Source organism: Vicugna pacos, chromosome 12, assembly GCF_048564905.1.
Source record: "Vicugna pacos chromosome 12, VicPac4, whole genome shotgun sequence".
NCBI classification, from domain to species: Eukaryota; Metazoa; Chordata; class Mammalia; order Artiodactyla; family Camelidae; genus Vicugna; species Vicugna pacos.
The window spans coordinates 58142244-58161467 of record NC_132998.1 but is presented as its reverse complement, the minus strand read 5'-3'; the positions used below and the strand labels follow the sequence as shown (position 1 = coordinate 58161467).

The 19224-nt window shown below is 44.1% G+C and overlaps 1 protein-coding gene across 7 annotated transcripts in view; it reads left to right on the top strand.

The window, feature by feature from the left end:
- FAM227A (family with sequence similarity 227 member A) overlaps positions 1 to 19224 on the top strand; it is a 50607-nt gene that overhangs the window by 5189 nt on the left and 26194 nt on the right. For 5 of the 7 annotated variants that reach the window (XM_072973527.1, XM_006207177.3, XM_072973528.1 and 2 more), the window contains exons 4-11: positions 2413 to 2482; positions 3105 to 3181; positions 4640 to 4786; positions 6652 to 6753; positions 7227 to 7331; positions 9229 to 9352; positions 12481 to 12588; positions 16789 to 16868. In XM_072973527.1, the coding sequence (XP_072829628.1) occupies positions 2413 to 2482; positions 3105 to 3181; positions 4640 to 4786; positions 6652 to 6753; positions 7227 to 7331; positions 9229 to 9352; positions 12481 to 12588; positions 16789 to 16868 (813 nt within the window). The remainder of the gene's footprint in view (positions 1 to 2412; positions 2483 to 3104; positions 3182 to 4639; positions 4787 to 6651; positions 6754 to 7226; positions 7332 to 9228; positions 9353 to 12480; positions 12589 to 16788; positions 16869 to 19224) is intronic. The other 2 variants (XM_072973525.1, XM_072973526.1) reach the window with 2 other exon arrangements.

Here is a 19224-nt window from a genome sequence, read left to right as displayed (position 1 = left end):
AATTGAGCTGGAAGTACAGAGTTCCCACAAACTCCTGTCCCCACACAAGCACAACCTCCTCATCACCGAAGTGGTACATTTATTACAATTGATGCACCTAAATTGAGACCTCAGTATCCCCCACCGCCCGTGTTTACATTAGGGTTCTCTCTGTGCTGTACATTCTGTGAGTCTGGACAATGTGTAATGACGTGTATCCGCCTTTGTAGTGGTGTACGGAACACTAGCGTGAATCATCTGGAATGTCTGTTTAGCTGTCTTGGGCTTTGGCTACAGTGCATTTGATTTTTAACTGCACTTAGGAAATCTGAGGCATAAATCTAGAAATCTCCAAGATATACAGGTTTGAAATGAGAGCAACATAAGTCAACAAACCAACAAGTCACAACAAGGACCTGCCCCTCACTGATTACAGGTGTATTGTTGAGAGGGCCAGTTCCACACTGCTCAGGCCGGGCAGGCCCTTAACGGCTCGGTGAGCTGACCTGTCTCACTCCAACACGTGGTGGCTGGGAGGAGGAGGGTTATGATGCTGGAGATTTACTCTTTGGGGGATCCTGTGTGCTGCAGGCAAGCTTGCTCTCTAACCTGCAGGTTTTTCATCTACACTGGGAGGCCACTCTGGCAATCTGTGGGCCACGTCTGGGCTTCTCATGAGTTTCATTTGCTTCCTTTGGACTGAGCAGTCCTGGCTGCGTCTGCACTTCCACGTGGCCATCGTCAGCTGGTGCAGAAGAGCAGGGGCTCCCTTTATCAGAGTACGACATCTCCAGGGCGCCAGAGTCCCCACCACTCCCTACTGTTCCTCATACGGAGGCAAAGTGTTGGTTGCCACATCGCCTTACACTTGGCCTGCTTCACTCATTTACATTACTTTTTTTTTTTCCATTTACATTACCATCCATGGTTCCAAACACAGTGAGACTCAGACTAGATGAAAACCCAAGTCATTGCTGGCAGTGCAGGTCTGTAGACTGGGAGGAACTTCTCTGTGGGTCCTCTCCTAGCCTGGTCTTCAGGGCCTGTGTTCTCCTGGCCCTCCTTTCTCATCCCTTCTCTCTACTTCCTTGGTCTGTCTTAGCCCTGCTTCTTCACTTCCTGCTGTTCAATTCACCAAACCCCCCTCATCTCTCACCACCTGGCATCTTGCTCTCCACCAACTTCCTTGGCCCCCAGCATCCTGACCTGGTGATTTGCTCCACAATTTTTAGCTTCACCCTCATCCCAGCTTTTCTAGTACTGACTTTTGGGATCAGTTGAGCTCGTGAGTCATTTTCTTTTCTTTTTAAAAATTTATTTATTTATTTATTTATTTATTTTTCTCTGTGATTTATCATAACATTTTGTGTATATTTCCCTGTGCTATACAGTGTAATCTTGTTTATCTATTCTACAATTTTGAAATCCCAGTCTATCCCTTCCCACCCTCTATCCCTTCTCCGAATAGACTGTAAATTCCTTGAGGGCGAGGACACAGAATCATACTTCATTAACTTCGTAATACAGGCTCAGTGCTGGGCTCACGGTTGATAATCAGTGCAACTTGTTGGGTCACTGACATTCATTTTCCTTTCCTTTTAAGGAGAAGTGGGGGAGGAGGAATCAGATCAAGAGAAATCTCTTGAGAGGTCAAGGGTATGATGGTTAATAATAATAACCGTTACCGTTTATTGAGCAGCTCCTATCTGATAGCCTCTCTACTGGTGTTTTAAAACACATTCAATTCTTTTTTTTTTCCAATTATAAGCTATGTTTATTTTCTCGAGAGTCATAACATGACAAAACGTTTCACATTTATGTAACACCTTAAAATTTTCTGAACAGTTTTGTATCTGAGCTCTCTTTATCCACATCATAGCCACCTTTTGAGGTATGTAGTGCAGACACTATTATCTGTTTTAAATGACTTGTCTAAGGTCTCTGGAGATAATTAATGGTTTTACTAATGCTAGAAACCAGCTCTCTCTTTTTTTGTACATATATATGTTTATATTGAAGTATAATCAGTTTACAGTCACATTAAATTCCTTATATCTGATCCTTATAAGAGCAGTGGAAGGTAGGTATTATTATCCCCTTTTACAGAGATTAAACAAAAGCTTATAACCTATGGAGCCATGATTGGAACCCCATTCCAAATCCTTTCCTCCTCAGAGGTGTAGACAGGGGGAGGGACAGCCTGGGAGAAGGTGGGTAGGAGACCTATTAGTGGTGACACTCAGGGAGATGGGGTCAGTGACACTGACGGCCACCAAGGCCCTACCAGGTAGTGAGGAGACAGCAAGGCACTGCCGCAAGCTTTTCTCCAGGCCTTTTACACATCAGCAGGAGAAATGGCCCAGTCCCTGACCCCTGCCTTTCTCTGAGATTTGCCCTAATCCCTAATGCCCCATTTCTTTTTGGTTTTTGAAGGCAATTGAGAAATTTGAGGTGGAGAAGAAGGCTTTAAGAGAGAAAAGTCACGGCAGCTCGGGAGACAGAGGCAAAACTCCTTTCTCATCACCTTGATGGTGTTTTTGTGGGGTTTGGTTTTTTTAGTCTCTATAATACAATTGAGTTGGAATCTGGAGTTTCAGATGAGGATATTTTTGTCTTCTTCTGAAAGAACCTTAAATCTGACCTCTTGGCATTGGGCAAGGAAGGGAGGGGAGACAATACCATTTCAAGATGACCTGCTATGGGACACTTTGCACCAGGTGCTTGCTTATATATCCCCTTGTAAAAGCTTCAGTATGCCCCCTACCTGTGAGGCAGGTACCACTGAATATATTTTATAGATACGAGAACAGGCTTGGGGGTAAGGGGACAACTTGCTGAAAGCCACACAGCATGTCTGTGGCAGGTCCTGGATTTGCCCCAGCCTGATTTCAAAGTCCGTGTTTTGTCTACTCCTCCTGACCGCTTCTCTGGCTCAAGTGGTCTAATCGAATAAGGAGGGGATTTGTAGAAAGTCAGCAACGCAGGTGGAATCTAGGGAGACTAATAGTGTGTGTGTCATCTGGCTGCTCAGGTTGAGTGCAAAATCACAGGTATAATTACCACACAGCAGTGGACAGACCCTGTGGTTACTCACATCCTATTTCTCTGCTTTCCTCCTTGTATAGAAAAGAGTCAAAGAAAATCAGAGTATATTTGCAAAGGCTCAGAATCCAGGAATGTCAAATCTTTCATTATCAAAAGGGTAAGGGATCTATTGCTGAGTCTGTTCCTCACCGGTTTCTGCTGGGCATGAAATAGATTTTATTCCCAGGGAGGGATACTTGGCAAGCGGATAGTGATTATGCAGGAAAATGGCAGAGTTCCCTTTTCAAAGAATCTTGAAGTATCTTGCTGTTAGAATTTCTCATAACAGCCTGGAAAAGGTAGAATGAGTGTTCTAGAAGTCATTTGTCTGTTTATTTTTAGAACTTAGAAGATGTCTCCCCTTAGAAACAGTGAGTTCAGATTCAGTTCACACAGAACCACTGTGCTGCACAGCTCCAAGGGGCCCTTTCCCATAGCAGTGCTAGTTCTGTGGTCACTACAGGCCCCTCAGGGAGCTGACTCAGAGGACCTGTCCAGCATCACGCAGCCTGTTGGCGACAGATCCCTGCTTCCTGCTCAGATCCTCGTACCTGTGGCCAGGCTCTCTCTGCTGTCTCTCTAGCAGCAGTCTGGCCCTGCCTCACCACCACCCCAGTTAAGATTCTCCTAAGCTTGCTCTTTAAACTACCCAGGTCATGTGTATTCACCCTGTAAATGTGGGAGAATATGTCATCGTTTTTCACCTTTTAGCCTAGGAAATTTCCACACAGCATAAAGCCCGATAGTTGATGGTCTGCCCTGAAATTGTCATACTACCTGTGATGGTGGCTGAGCAAATTTAAGTGTCCTGTCCGAGGCAGCCCAGCTAGTAAATGGGGGAGCTGACACCTGATCTCCGGTTGTCTGATCCACAGTCAAAGCAGTTACTCACTGAGCTCTTCCATTGTCAATGCTGTAGCCCACTTAGAGAGTAACTCGGTCCCTCAGAGTGTTTCAGTAGGTGCCTTTGAGTGGCGATAATTGGTTTCCTTTTTCTACTTTTCTGTATTTTTACATTTTTATAGTCATTTTATTTTTATTCTAAAAGTCCATTTTATGATCTATATTAGGAACAATAGGGAGAGTCCTATCCTTTGATCTAATATTGCCATTTTGAGAAATTCATTCTAAATAAATAACCTTAAATGAGGGAACCATATGCTCCAAGTTATTAACAGGTAATGTTGATTGGAAGTAATCAATGAGTAGTTAAATTACAGCACATCTTAACAAGATATATTATTTTGAATAATAAATTTGAAGACAGTATAGCAATGTGAAAAATCTGAAGTTAAGTTAATGAAGCAGGACAAAAAATGTGTACATGCATATGTATATTATAAAATGGTTGGAGTACGTATTTGTATACATGTGTTCAAAGCCTGAAAGGGGAAGCAGAAATAATGTAAATAGGTGTTTGGTAAGGGGTGCTGGGATCCTGAATGTACCCTCATTGTTTTTCAATGTTCTATAAGGTTGTAATATTATATTATCTTCATGATAAAAATGGGAAGCTATCCTATTGTTTTATACTGTCAAATGAGGAAGACCATTTTCATATTCTTTTTTGCTTCAGAAAATAGCAGATAAAAATCTGCTGGCAGAGCTGTACCAGTATCCACAGTTTGACAGCTCTAGGCCAAACAGTCTTCCGAACGGGGTAGACTTCTGTGACATGGTGGGCAATGTGATCCGGGCAGAGAAAAACACTCTCAGTGGCAAGGTAAGGAAAGCAGGCAGAGCTCACCTCTGATGTCCAGCCAACTTCATGACCACCCGTGCAGCAGGCACAGCTGTCCCAGGTTTACACCCCAGGAAACCGAGAGTCAGGGCAATTAAGTTGCTGAGAACCACGTGGTTTGCAAGTGACGGAGCTGAGCTTAGACCCCAGGCCCATGTTCTCTGTAAAACCTAGACCCTTTCTCTTAGAGCTCTGGTCTCCTGGCTGTTCTGATCATGTGTCCTGTTAGCACAGAATTTGGAGTGCACACCCTCATGATGCTTGTTTCTTATAAATGATATACATGTTCTGTTGTCAGTCACTGTGTTGTATATTGGTGAATTTAATTTCTTTTTTTTCTTAAAGACACGTTAGTTAGAATATTTTCTTCCTATGCCCCACGGTACCCCTTGGGGTGAGTTATCCACCTGGAGAGTAGTGCACACTGGATTCCAAAACAAGGAAGGGAAAAAGGAAGGAAAGAAGGGAGGGAGAGGGAGGGAGGGAGGGAGAGTGGATTCTAAGGCTCAGAAGAACCTGTGCGTATGTGAGACAACGGTGGCCACTCAGAAGCTGGGGGATGTTTGTGAGGGGGTGTGGAGAGAGGAGGATGCGCCTCGTCAGCTCCATTTCCCAGATGAGGAAACTGAGCACAGCCGGGTGCAATAACATTGCTCAGGGTCACGCAGCTAATAAGTGCGAAAGCTGAATTAGAATCCAGGCAATGTGGTAACACAAGTCTGTGCTGTTCACCTGCCTGACCCTACTGCCTCTCTAAGGAAATATGAGGAAAGGTGAAAAAAACAAAGCCAAGAGCAGGACTCAGAGAGCTTCTTGTTAACAAGGGTCACTTGCTTATCGATGCACCGTGCCCTCAGTGTCTGTAGGCTTGAAGGGAGCGCCAAGGAGTCCTTCCTTTTGCATCTAGGGTGAGAGCAAGAGAGGTCTCTGCTCTTCCTAGTGGTGGGAGAAGAGGCAGCCTGTGCGGTGTCTCTGGGACCAGGCTGCCTGCTTTTGAGCCTCCCGGGCTGTGTAAACTTAGGCAAGAATCCTAACCTTTCGATCCTCACTCCCCTCTCTTATAAACTGGGAATAAGAGTTTCATCTTGCAGCACCTATCACATAGATGGTGAAAAATAAAGTGAGATAAGGAATGAACAGCTTAGCCCAGTTCCAGGTACGTGGCAAGCATTCAACAAATGTTACATATTACGTAGTAGCTTTGGAGTTCAGACAACGTACAAGACTCAGGTGTAGGGCAATGAAGCCTGAATTTTCTGCCTCTCTGAGTTCACTGATAATTCTATTCTAATTTGAGAATTCCGTATGCTTACTACTAACTCAGCAGAATTTCATGGTCCAGTAATTTGGCATTTGTATAATATCTCTGTTTGTAGATGTCGATTATTATTGGTTGAATGTAGGTGAGAGCCTGGAGCAGCTGCCAAGAGCTATGGGTTCTGACCCTGGCTCTGCCACTTGCTGGCTCTATTACTTTGGGCAAGTGACTTCAGCAGTTTAGTCCTCGGTTTCCTCATCTGTGAAGTGGAGATAATAACATATACCTTGCATGATTATTGTAGAAGTTAAATGAGAATATGTAAAAATACCTGGCAAGGTAAATAGTCAGCAGTCACTAAAAGGTTAGGTTTTTTTCTTTAAGTTGACTCCAAAGTATGTTGACACCTAAGATGTCTGGTGGGGAGGGTGTGTGGTTGGTAACAATAACAAGCCATGGAACATGGGAGGAAGGGCAGATTTTGAGTGGAGATGATTATGAATCTGGCTGTGGCTCCAGGTAAATTTCAAAGAATAAGTAAACAATAACAATAGCAATAATAATGATGTGAATTTTGTTTCTTTTTAAGTCTTTCTGTTCAGGTAGAGAATTAGAGAAGTTTCTCTCTTCTCCTTCTGTAAGAGCCCTGTGGTTGGATAGCTTCTGGTGGATCTTTCATGAGAGGTACCAGGTAAATGCAAATCTGACTGCTTCTCTCCCTTACTTAAGTTATGTTTCTGTGGAGCAAATCTCAGCCTCCTGAACATGGGCTATACGCCCCTCTAATTCCAGGGACCGCCCTGGCAGCACCCATCCCTATCCAGGCCTCGATCATACCCCTGTGCTATATGCATTGCACAATGTCCTGCAGCTCCCCTGAGCTTTAGGAACTGGTCCATGTCACGTGGTTGGTCAAGGGCAGGGCCAAGAGTAAAGTCAGGACCTCCTGGCCCAGAGTTAGGGTGCTTTCCTCAGCACTCTCCCTCTCTGTGCATGTTTTATAGATCCTATAAAACAAATTAGTGTATTACTTCATAAATAATGTGAGGTTAAATACCTTGAGAATAAGATTCCTAAAAATGAGAGAAATATTTAAGATTCTTAGCCCTTGGCTGTTTCAACAAGGGGTCCTAGTAATTCCTTCTCTGTTTTCATTCCTGGTAGCCAAAGAAGGACATCCAGAGTGAGCTGTTCGACCGGATAGCCCAACACTATGCCTTTCTTCTGTTTCATGAATCCAGGTCCCACTATGAGGAGGCTCTCTTAAAAGTAAGTATCAACCATTGTTTAGGAAAAAAATCACATTAGATGGCTATTCACTTCTAGTGCCAGTTTAATGCCCTAAACATTCTTTCCATAAGGGAGTAATTAGTAATTAGTAAATATCTTCATACACTGACTTGTAATGCAGCAGTTACAAAAATAAGGTAGGTCTGATTGGGAAGATGTAATGATATATTTTAAGTGAAAAACAAAGCGATTTATACAACTCTATGTTAGAAAAATTAAATATATATACATATACATATATGTATGTGTGCCTATGAATAGAAAAGGAAGTCTGGAAAAATATTTACCAAACTCGTAGCAGTGCTTATCTCCAGGGAATGAAGTTATAAGAGACTTCCTTTTCTATTTTATTTATTTCTGTAGTATTTAAATACTCATATGATTTTAAAATTTAAAATATGAATACGGATATTTACTTTTTAGTGTGTGTGTATGTATATATGTACTAAAAGGATTGCTAGAAGAAAATATAAGTGAATACATGGTTTGGAGGTGGAGGAAGACTTTCTAAATATGACCCCAAGGAGTTAACCATAAAGGAAAAGACTGATTTAACTATATAAATGATTTAAATTATTACAGTCAAAGTTACAAGGCAAATGAGAAACTATGCAAAAATACTGGTAGCGTATATACCACACAACATAAAAAAGTCTTACAAATCAGTAAGAAAAAGTGGACCAATGGACAGAGTACATAAACCAGAAATCTACTGGGTAAGAAATACAAATGGGAAAAAAAGTTCACGTTTAATCAAAAATACAAATTAAGTCAATTAATACCCCTTTTCATTTGATACCCTTAATCATTTGATACCCTTTTTCCCTGCTAGATTGCATAGATTAAAAGAAGTGTAATTGCCAGTTGCAAAGGATATAGGGCAATGGCACTCGAGTGGGAAGTGAGTTGATGCAGATATGCTGAAAGGCACTTTACTAGTTAAGTGTCTACTTAACTAGTCACTTAGGCTTTCTGTGTCTCCGTTTCATCATCTATAAAATGGGGGTAATAATGCCTCTCACACTGAGTTATCCTAATGATTAAATGAGATGATATTTGTAAGGCATCTGACAAATGACCCAGCACATGATAAGCTCCCAATATGTAATAGCTGCTCTAATTACTATTATTATCTCATCTTCTTAGAAGTCGAAATCTAATGTATAGTAAAAGCTGCTTTCGCTCATGCATTCAACAAATTTTTGACTGCCTCGTATGTGCCAGACACTGAGCTAGCTTAATAAATAAATAAAATTATTCTGCGTAATTTGTTACGCAAAGTCTTAGAAACAAGACAGAATCCACCGATGGGACATGTTTAAGTTTTGATATGGCCACTCAGCACAAGATTATGAAGGTCACTATTGGAGAAAAAAAAATCCCAGAGAGTTTATAGTAACCTGGAAAAGTGTTTATGTTATAATGTTAAATGAATAAAGCCAGATATAGATGTATAATTTGAGCTTAACCATAGTGAAAAAGCAACAACAGTACCACCTGTGCACAGAAGAGAAAAAAACAGTAAGTAGGACTTACTGTTACCTCTGAGAGACAGCAAGATGGGTCTGGCAAATGTTCCTTATCATCTTCTGAGCTACTCTTTGGCCAGGTTGCAGAAGGGGCTGAGCCACAGACTACATGCAGAGAGCTGGGGGAGGGGGAGGATGCTGGCCAGCACAGCAGTGTTTGAGGAGTGGTCTCCAGGTAGGGTAAGGAGTCCCCTGAGATGTGGGGCAGCTGCAGGTGGAAATTGCTCCCCTTGTGAACAGGAAGGCAGCGTGGCATCAGGTAGAGTTTTATCACAGATCCTTTCTGAAGTCAGGGGCTCTTTTCTGGGTGTGTCCAGAATGTTGCCTGAGCTCTGCTTGCCCCCCAGAGGTTGCCATCACTTCTGAGTAAAGCCCTGTACACCAGCTTCTGCTGCTGCTTCCCTCAGTCCTGGTTCAACACACATGAGTTCAAGTCCGACATCTGTAACACGATGAGCCTGTGGATCTCAGGTAAGAGGAGGCTGCTTTCTCCTGGGGAAAGCAGTTCCAGAAACACGTCTTTCCCCGGAGCCCGGGTGTGTTCCTGTTGCCATCTCACCTCTTCACTGAGGCAGCTGTCCTTTTCTCTCCTTGGCAGTAAAGAAAGTAAAGTGTGTGGTTGGAGCCCAGGGGGTGCCAATATTCCTGCTTCCTCAAACATTTGAGCCATCCCTAGTCCCCTTTTGTGCCCGGGGGCATCTGCAGGGAGCAGGTTTTAGTGCTGTAGGTAATCCCACACTTCCATCCCCGGTGCGACCCCAAGTGGCGCAACTGTAGTCCCCCTCTCCCTCCAGCGCACACAGTGCCAGTTTGATGTTTGCTTTTCAGTCTCCTTCCCCACTTTCCCCATCTCGAGCTAAACATTTTTTAAGGTCATTAAAAGCAATATTTACTGAGAGGTTCCTGTGTACGAGGTACTGTGCTAAGTAAGCACTTTTCACATTCCCCACTGTGCTGAGGGTCTCCAAGATCACTCCCGCATTAGGGGATTTGGTAGAACTCACAGGGCTCAGCTTATAGTTGAGTTTATGGCCAAGATTTGTTGTGATGTAGTAAGGAGACAGCCTTTACCACATAAAGGGAAAGATAGGCAGTGTTTGGAGGATTCCTTGTGGTCTCTCCCTCCCGTGAGGGGTTATGCAGAGCCCCTTCCTGCTCTGGGGTAAACACGTAACAACATTGTGTGATGTTTGTGCCCGGAAGCCCATTAGAGAAACAGCACCCAAGGTTTTTACTGGGGGCTGGTCATGTAGACCTTTCTGTCTGTCATGTTCCAAAATGCCAGGAAAGCGAGTGATCAGCATAAACTACATGGTTTTATAAACAGTCTTGGTACAGTGAGCCACTTTTGTCAGCTAGAGAAAAAAATTTCCCCCAGCTTTGTTGGGATGTAATTGACATATGACATTGTGGAACTTTAAGGTGTACAATGTGATGATTTGACACATGTATATATTGTGAAATTTTTACCACAAGCAGGTTAGTTAACACATCCTTCAGCTCACATAATTCCCATTTTGTTGGTGTTGTTTTATGGTGAGATGGTTTAAGAGTTAGTCTCATGGCAACTTTCAAGTATACAATACAGAATTATTAACTGTAGTCACCGTGCTGTACATTAAATCCCCAGAACTCGTTCCTCCAGTAACTGAAAGTTTTTACCCTTTGACCAACATCTAATTTCCCCTACCCCTAGCCCTGGCCACCACCCTTCTACTTTGTGCTTGTGTGAATTTGGCTTTTTTAGATTACACACATAAGTGAGATCATATAGTATTTGTCTTCCTCTGACTTACTTCACTTAGCATAAGGTTCTCAAGGCCATGTTGTCGCAAATGGCAAAGTTTCCCTTTTTATGGCTGAATACTATTCTATTGTTTATATATGTCACATTTTCTTTACTCATTCATTGTCAGTGGACACTTACATTGTTTCCATATCTTGGCTATAGTGAATAATACTACAGTCAGCATGAGGGTGCAGGCATCTCTTTGAGACTGTGATTTCATTTCCTTTGGCTGTATATTACAAGTGAGAGTCCTGGATCATACGGTACTACTACTTTTAATTTTTTGAGGAACTTCCATACTGTTTTCCATAGTGGCTGTACCAATTTACATTTCCCATCAGCAGTGCACAAAAGTTCCCTTTTTCCTTACATCCTCGCCAGCATTTGTTTTCACTTATCTTTTTGATAATAACCATTCTATGGTTTTGATTTGCATTTCCCTGATGATTACTGATGTTGAGCATCTTTTCACGTACTAGTTGGTCATTTGTATGTCGTTGGAAAAATGTCTGTTGAGATCCTTTGCTCATTTTCTAATTGGATTATTTGGCTTTTTTGCTACTGAGTTCTATAAGTTTCTTATGTACTTTGAATATTAACCCCTTATGAGACATATGGTTTGCAAATATTTTCTCCCATTCTGTAAGTTGCCTTTTCATTTTGTTGTTTCTTTTGCTGTGCTTTTTAGTTGGATGTAGCCCCTCTTATCTATTTTAGCTTTTGTTTCTTGTGCTTTTGGTATTATACCCCCAAAAATCACTGCCAAGACCAATGTCAGGGAGCTTTTCCCCTGGGTTTTATTCTGGGAGTTTTATGGTTCAGGTCTTACATTTAAGTCCTTAACCTGTTTTGAGTTAACTTTTGTAAGTGGTATAAGAAGGGTCCAGTTTTATTCTTTTGCATATGAATATCCAGTTTTCCCAGCACCATTTATTGAAGAGACTACACTTTTTGCCCATTGAGTATTCTTGGCTCCTTTGTTAAATATTCATTGATCATATATGCATGGGTTTATTTCTGGGGCTCTCAGTTCTGTTTCATTGATCTGTGTGTCTGTTTTTCTGCCAGTACCATATTGTTTTGATTTCCATAGCTTTGTAATACAGTTTAAAAACAGGGCGTGTGATGCCTCCAGCTCTATTCTTTTGCAAGATTGGTTTAGTTATTCGGAGTCGTTGTGGATCCATACAAATTTTAGGGTTTTTTTTTTCTATTTCTATGAAAAATACCATTGGAATTTTAATAAGGATTACACTAAATCTATAGATGGCTTGAGTAGTATGGACATTTAAACAATATTAGTTCTTGTAATTCATGAACATGGGATATCTTTTCATTTATTTCTGTCTTCAATTTCTTTCATCAGTGTCTTAGAATTTTCAATTTATAATATAGATCTTTTAATTCCTTGGCTCTAAGTTTAATTGTTAATGGGGTTGTTTTATTTCTTTTTCAGATAATTTATTGTTAGTATATAAAAACAACTGATTTTTGTATGTTCATTTTGTATCCTGAAAGTTTACTGAATTCATTTGTTAGTTCTAACAGTTTTTGGTGGAATCTTTAGGGTTTTCTGTATAATAATATCATGTCAGGTTTCCTGAACCATTTTCCAGAAGAAGAAGCCAAAGTCTCCTAGAGAGAAAGTGACTCACCCAAGCCTGCAAGACCAGAGCAGGGTGGGGCTAATGCTGGAAGCCCAGCCTCCCTGGGACCAGCAGGGGGCGTCTCAGAGACCTTTGTCTTCCATTTTCTGCCTCCTTTTCACTTTCGCAGAAGTTTTCATTATCACTCTTTGACTCCCTCTTAGGTATATATCCTTGCCCACAAGGCTATAACAGCTGGGACTACTCGAATCTGGATCCAGAGAGATTCCGGAGAGAAGAATTAGTGTGGCAGAGAAACAGACTGCTGAAGGGTAAGGTACTAGCTGGGGACTTTTGTCCCCTTTGCCCCCTGCTGCACCCAGCCACATCTAGTTGAGTACTGAAATCCTCAGGCCAGGTTCTCTCTCACGTACCCCTAAACTAGCCTCCAAAATGACTGAAATGTTAATGCTTAGGAACTGTAAAGTCAGCACCCCATAAGTGTTGGGATGTGGGGGTAGAATTTTATATTAAACAATGGATGCTGGTTATTAGATGCCTACTATGTTCCAGGTGCCAGGTATCCTTTTTATTTAATCCTCACAGCAGCCGGCTGAAATACATACTAGATCCACTTCACCGATGAGGAAACTAGAGTTCAGAGAAGCTACTTGCCCAGGGCCCACTTTCTTTTTGCACTCAGTAGACACGGAAAAAGCACCATGTGCCGGGCGCTATGTGCAGTGAACACTAGAAACACGGAGTGGAGTCAGGCACAGCCCCCGCTGTGCAGTCTGGTGGGAAGTTCAGGTCACGCAGTTACACTGCAGTGGATTGGGTGCCATGACAGGGTGTACAGGGTGCTGAGGCAGCAGGGAGTGGGGTACTCAGTCCAGCCTGCGAGCGTCAGTAAGTGGCATTTAAGCTGAGATTTGAGGGATGTGTGCTTTAGGCCAGTGAAAGGAAGAATTGCTGTCCCAGGCAGAGGGAACAGCATGTGAGAAGACCTAGAGGCACTGAAGAGAACAGAGACATTCCTCATGGCAACAGAGAGAGGACTGTGATGGGTAACTAGACAATCCATGGCTAAACTGGGATTCAAACTCAGGACTGTGAAGCCAGAGAGACACATCCTTGGGTTAGAATAAATCTGTATCCTCCAGCTAGGGGGGGTATCTGCCCCTTTTTATGGGGCACTCCAAGGATGCAGCAAAGCTTGTCTTTAATGGTCAGTAGGAGCCAGAGGGCAGGCAACATCAAGCTAATCAAACTCCTTAGCAACGTCTGTGGCCCTTTGGAGGTGGGGCATAGGAGTGAGGAGATTTTTTTTCTTCCCTTAAATATGGTGAAAACAGTTCATACTGTCAAAGAATATGAATCTGAGCCTGAAGCTGTAATCCGATTAACCATAAAAATAATGCTAATGCACACTGACTTGTTCGCTGCACCAGCCACTGTTCAGCTCATGTTACTTTATTTCATCTCCACTCCAACCTTATGAGAAATCCTATCATCCCTGTCTTACAGCAAGAATTGAGGTACAGAGAGGTTCATGTGCCCAAGGTTTTCCAGCACGCTTGGGGAACAGGATTTTGCCCAGACAGGCTAATCTGTCTGCTGCTTTGGTCAGTCTTCGGCCTCTCTGGTCCATTAAACCATTCTCCTCCCTCAGTCTAACGCCCTCAGGGAAAGCAAGGGTGCTTAGCAGGAAGGAGGAACCTCAGAAGAGGCAGGGCTGCCCACTATGGTGAGCTTCCTGTCCCCGGAGGGCCCTGGCAGAGCGGCTAGCGTGCTACCTAAACGTTCCCTGTTGGGTGGGAGGCTGGGTGAGGTGTCCCCTAAAGACCCTCTCTCTGAAGGCTAGGAAGCTGCAGTTAGGGCTAGGAGCTAACATAAACTAGGGTGTGGGAACTGTCCCCAGGGCCACACTCAGGTTTGGTGGTTCCCTAGGAGCATGCACAGGACTCAGTGTGTAGTCACACTCACAGCTGTGATCTGTTGCAGCGAAAGGACACAAAGCACAACCTGCAAAGGGAAAAGACATGTGGAGCAAAGTCCAGGAAAGCTGGGCGCAGGCTTCCAAGAGTCCTCTTCCATGGAGTCACACAGGCCCTGCTTACTTCCCCCAGCAAGGTGTTGTGACAACACGTGTCAGTGTTGCCTAGCAGAGAAGCTTGTTAGAGACCCATGGCCAGGGTTTTCATTGGGGGCTGATCACATAGGCACTCCCTGCCTGATACATACCCAAATCCAGACTCCCAGAAGGAAAGTAGGTGTTTAGCATAAACCACATTGTTATAGGCACAGTGAGCCACTCTTATCAGTGGGAACCCTCCTGAAACCTAATTTCTGGATGCCAGTCAAGGGCCAGCCTTGCAATCAGGACTTTTCAAGAACAGCAGACTACTGTGTTAATGATTTTCTGCACAGTTGTGAAGATAGACATGAGGCTTGTAAGGAAAATGGAATCTCATGGAAATCCAAGAGCACAGTGGGACAGACCAGGAGGGGGCTGGAGCTGGGGCGGGTTCCAGATTCAAAGCAGCTCTAAGCATCTAGCAGCCAGTGTTTATAGATGTTCCATTTAGCAGTGAGAACTCAAGAGGAGGATCAGGTATTTGGAGAAAGGCTATGTGTTCAATTTCAGACATGACCGGTTTGAGGAGACAGGTTCAGACATGACAGGAACATCCAGGTGGAGTTAAGACACAGTTGGTGATACGGCTAGGGGAGCGATCAGGGCTGGGACTCTCAACTGAAAATTTATTCAAATAAATGTGCTGGTTGAAACTGTCTCTAAATGGGAATATCAAGGAAGGGAGAAGACAAGGAGGCTGAGGTCAGAGCCTTGGTGTCCTCCTACATGCAGGAGGCAGCAGAAAGAGGATTCAGCGGTAGGAGGAGCCCAGAAAGGACAGGTCATGGCAGCCAAGGTGGGGCCATACTGAGGGGTGGTCAGTGGAGCCAGCTACCTCAGAGGACCATAGAGCAAGGCCTAGGAGGAAGCCATGGAATCATACAGTTAGGTTGCTAGTGATCTTTATGTATCAGCTTTACTGAAATATAATCCACATAACATAATTTACCCTTTTAAAATGTACATTTCAGTGACTTTTAGTATATTTGCAAAATTATGCAGCCGTCTCATGCAGCTACTATCTATTTCTAAAACGTTTTCATCATCCCCCCTCAAAAAACTCCTGTGAGTGAACTTTGAGACAGCTGTTTATATCAGGTAGTAAAAGGCGGGGCCAGATTTCAGGGGAAGTGATACAGAAGTGAAAACAGAATAGAGAAAGGTGTGCTGAGGCGTTAGCAGGGTTGCGGGTAGGAGAGCCACTCTTGTTTAAACAAACGCCATCCCTCTTAGATGCCAGCAGTAAAGAGCAGAAGGAGAATGGGCATGATGGTTCAGCAGCCCCCTCTTCCTTGAGACCCCCTCCATCGGGTTGGTGTCCTGGCTGAGGAGGCAGGCTGCTGGGCCTTCACCGCTCTGCTCCACGTGTTCCCTGAAGTGTAGCCGACTTGCTACTCTAAGTGTAGGCCAAGGGCCAGCAGCAGCAGCATCTCTCAATTGACTAAAGCAGACCCTGCAATTTGCCAGGATCTCCCAGGGATGTGTGAGCACATTCCAGTTTGATTAGCTCAGGTCCAGGGCACAAGGGAAGAGAATAGCTAGCAGCCCTTAGGGAAGAGTACAGCTGTAATTATCGGCTGGAAGTTAACCACTTACTTTTCTAAGCATGTACAGGTACTGACCCATTTAGAAGGTTTGCTTTCCCAGCAGTCATCATGGACACACAGGAATTTCAAAGTGAGAAAAATCTGACCTGGAAATTATCTTCAAATTTAATGACATTTCAGTGAATATTGTGGTTTTTTTTAATTGAAGTGTAGTCAGTTTACAATGTGTCAATTTCTGGTGTACAGCATAAAGTTTCAGTCATGCATGTATTTGTTTTCTTTTTTTTAGTTTTCTTTTGGGAGGGGAGGTAATTAGGTTTACTTACTTATTTTTAGAGGAGATACTGGGTATTGAACCCAGGACCTCATGCATGCTAGGCATGTACTCTACCACTGAGCTATACCCTCCCCACCTCAATGAATATTAAATTTAATATCTTATGAGGTTGGTAAGTTACTCTTTTGAGCGTTTAATCCAGTATTTATTCATTTCAATTTTGCAAGGTTCTGAGTTTTTGGGGTTTTTCTGAAGCCAATTTTTTTTGGTTTTTTTTCCCGGTGGGTTGAGCATTTGCCCTGTGTACTCTTTGCAAACATTATTTCCTTTAATTGGCTCGTTAGTCCTTCAAGGTAGTTAGAACTCATACCCTTTAACAGGATCGGAAACATTAGGTAGTTTTCCCCAGGTCCCTCAGCAGGTGGCGTGACAGAGAGGCTCTGCTTTGCCTGAGGCCAGTCCCCTTGCTGTTGCCATTGCCTCCAGGGAAGGGGCTGTCTCAGAGCACCTGCTCTGCTGTGTCACCCCCAAGACCAGAAGGAACTGAAGAACTACTTTTTCTCTTTCCTAGGAAGAGAGTTCTCTCTCCTCACTTCTAGGAGATACTCCACCTGGAATCCTACTCAGAGCAAGAGGATCTGCTGCCCTCAGGTGAGTGTGAGGCACAGACTGAGGACCCTCGGAGCCCTCAAAGCTTCAGCGACTTCCTGGTTGGTTCCACATCTCTGTACTCTCTGCCCACCATCTTGGGGAGGGGCGCTGGTGGTCCTCCAGATCTGCATGGATGAAGGGAGCACTAAAGGGCAGCCACGAAGGCAGGGGCTGGGAGGAGAGAGGAGAGGAACCAATCACTAAGGCTGCCGCGCAGGTGCTTTCTCTCTTTTGCTTCCCATCAATCCTCATCACAGTCCTGAAGGCAGTGTCCTCCAGACACCTGCCTGCTCCTCTCTGCCTGGTTTGTGTTCCCTTTTCTGGAGCTCCCAGCACCACTGCTCCTCTCCTGCCACTGCCGACATCCCAGTTGGAGCTCCCTTTGCTAATGCAGTAGGCTCCTGCCTCCCTCAGGCTCTCATACCCCTGCAGTTTTTTCAAAACACGAGTCTAATTCCATCATCCTGTCACCACCGGGCCCTCCCCTATTCCCCCCAACCCTAAACCCCTTCCTTCCAGCCCAAATGAAAAACACCATCCAAACCTCAGAAGGCTTCCTCTTGCCTTGGGGTAGACAGACCTGCATGGCCCTACCCTGTCTGAATGATAAGGAGTCAGCCACTAGAAGAGTGAATGAAAGATCCTTTCAGAAAAAGGGGACAGCATGTGCAAAGGCCCTGAGGGGAAAAAAAAGGGCTTGAGATATTCAGGGAGCAGAGAGAAGTCCAGTGATAACTGTAGCACAGTGTGTGTGGGGAAGAGGGGCAGGAGTTGAGGCTGGAGAAGTAGCAGGGGCTGAAACCTGCAGAGTTGGGTGGGTCCTAGTAAGGAATATGGATATAATTCAAGTGTATGGGAATCCATTAAAATAGGGAGGTGACATGATCTGATTTATATTTTTTGAAAGATCACACTGTCTCCTGAATCTGGAAACTATAATGGAGTAGGGGGACAGAAGCCCCGTTAGGCTTTTATTGTCGTCTTAGGAAGAGACAGTGACATCAGGAGTCAAGAAGCAGAGAGACCTGGGACGTGTTTTGGAGACTGATTTTTTGACACTTGCTAATGGCTGGGCTTTGGGAGTGGGAAGGAAGGGAAAGAAAGGGAGAAGTCAAGGATGCGTCCCAGTGTGTGTGGCTTAAGCAGCTGAACGGTGTGTAGGGTTTGTGAGATGGAAAGTGAAGGGTTCGGGGTAGGGGAAAGCTATCAAGAGTTCAGTTTTGAACTCATTAACCTTAAGATTAACCTGTGAGAAGTGCAAATGGAGGTGTCACGTAGGTCAAATATACCGGCTGGGCTTCAGAGGAGAGGCCAGGATTAGAGAAAAAACAATTTCTACTCAAGTTTCATGTATTTGTGACAAATTACGGGAACTGCGTGAATAACTACCGTGGAACCACAGGCAAAGGCAGAAGAACACGCTAGGCTTGGTTCCTGAAGATCTAAATTTCCATCTAGATAATGCTACCTATCAGTTGTATGGCGTGGAGCAAATGCAAACCTTTGTGTTCTTATTTACAAAATGGGCATCATTGATTTTTACGTATTCAATCTAGGGATGTCTCATAAATTGTTGTCTAGCCATGTCCTGTCAGAATGCTTACCCATTTTAACCAGAATTTTCCCAAGTTCCAGAGCATGGGTACGTAAGGGTCATTTAACAATAATGACCCAAATTCCTGCAGCTCGCTCCCACGCCTGCTGATACCAGCTCTGCCACTTCCCTCCCGGACATTTCAGGCCACCCTCACATTGAATCTCACGTTGGTTCAAAAGCAGGCTCCCCTGCTGCTCTGTCCCATCACAGCTAAGCCCTCAGCCTGCAGGATCTGAGCAGCAGGTGACCACATGGGCTGGAACGGTTCCATCTCCCCTGTGCCATGGTGGGGAGGGGGTCTCAGGGCACTCTTAGTTTCCCCCGATCCCAACAATATTCACCTTGCCTCACCTGCTCAGAGGGTGGTTGCCAGTCATGACGCAGGAGAGTAAATGGGGACGTACTTGCAGTCCACCGTGTGCAGACTCCGCCACGTGCAGATTTCCTTTGCAGATATTCTTCCCAGTCCTTACAACATCCCTGCTTGGTGGGTAATTATTATCTTTATTTGGCAAAGGGAGAAATAGACACAAACTGGTGAATAACTTGCCTCAGGACACACGGCTTCAGCTGACATCAGGATGCTGTCAGTCTGGGCTCTTTCTGCATCATCAAGCTGCCTCTCCAGCAAACAGTAGGGTCTCATAACTTCATCCAAGCCCACTTCCTTGTGTTCTCTGCTCTGTGACAGATCTCTCTGAGGCCTGTTAAGAGTGAGGGTGACACTTTGTTGAGCCCGAGAGTGTCTTCTGTAACAAA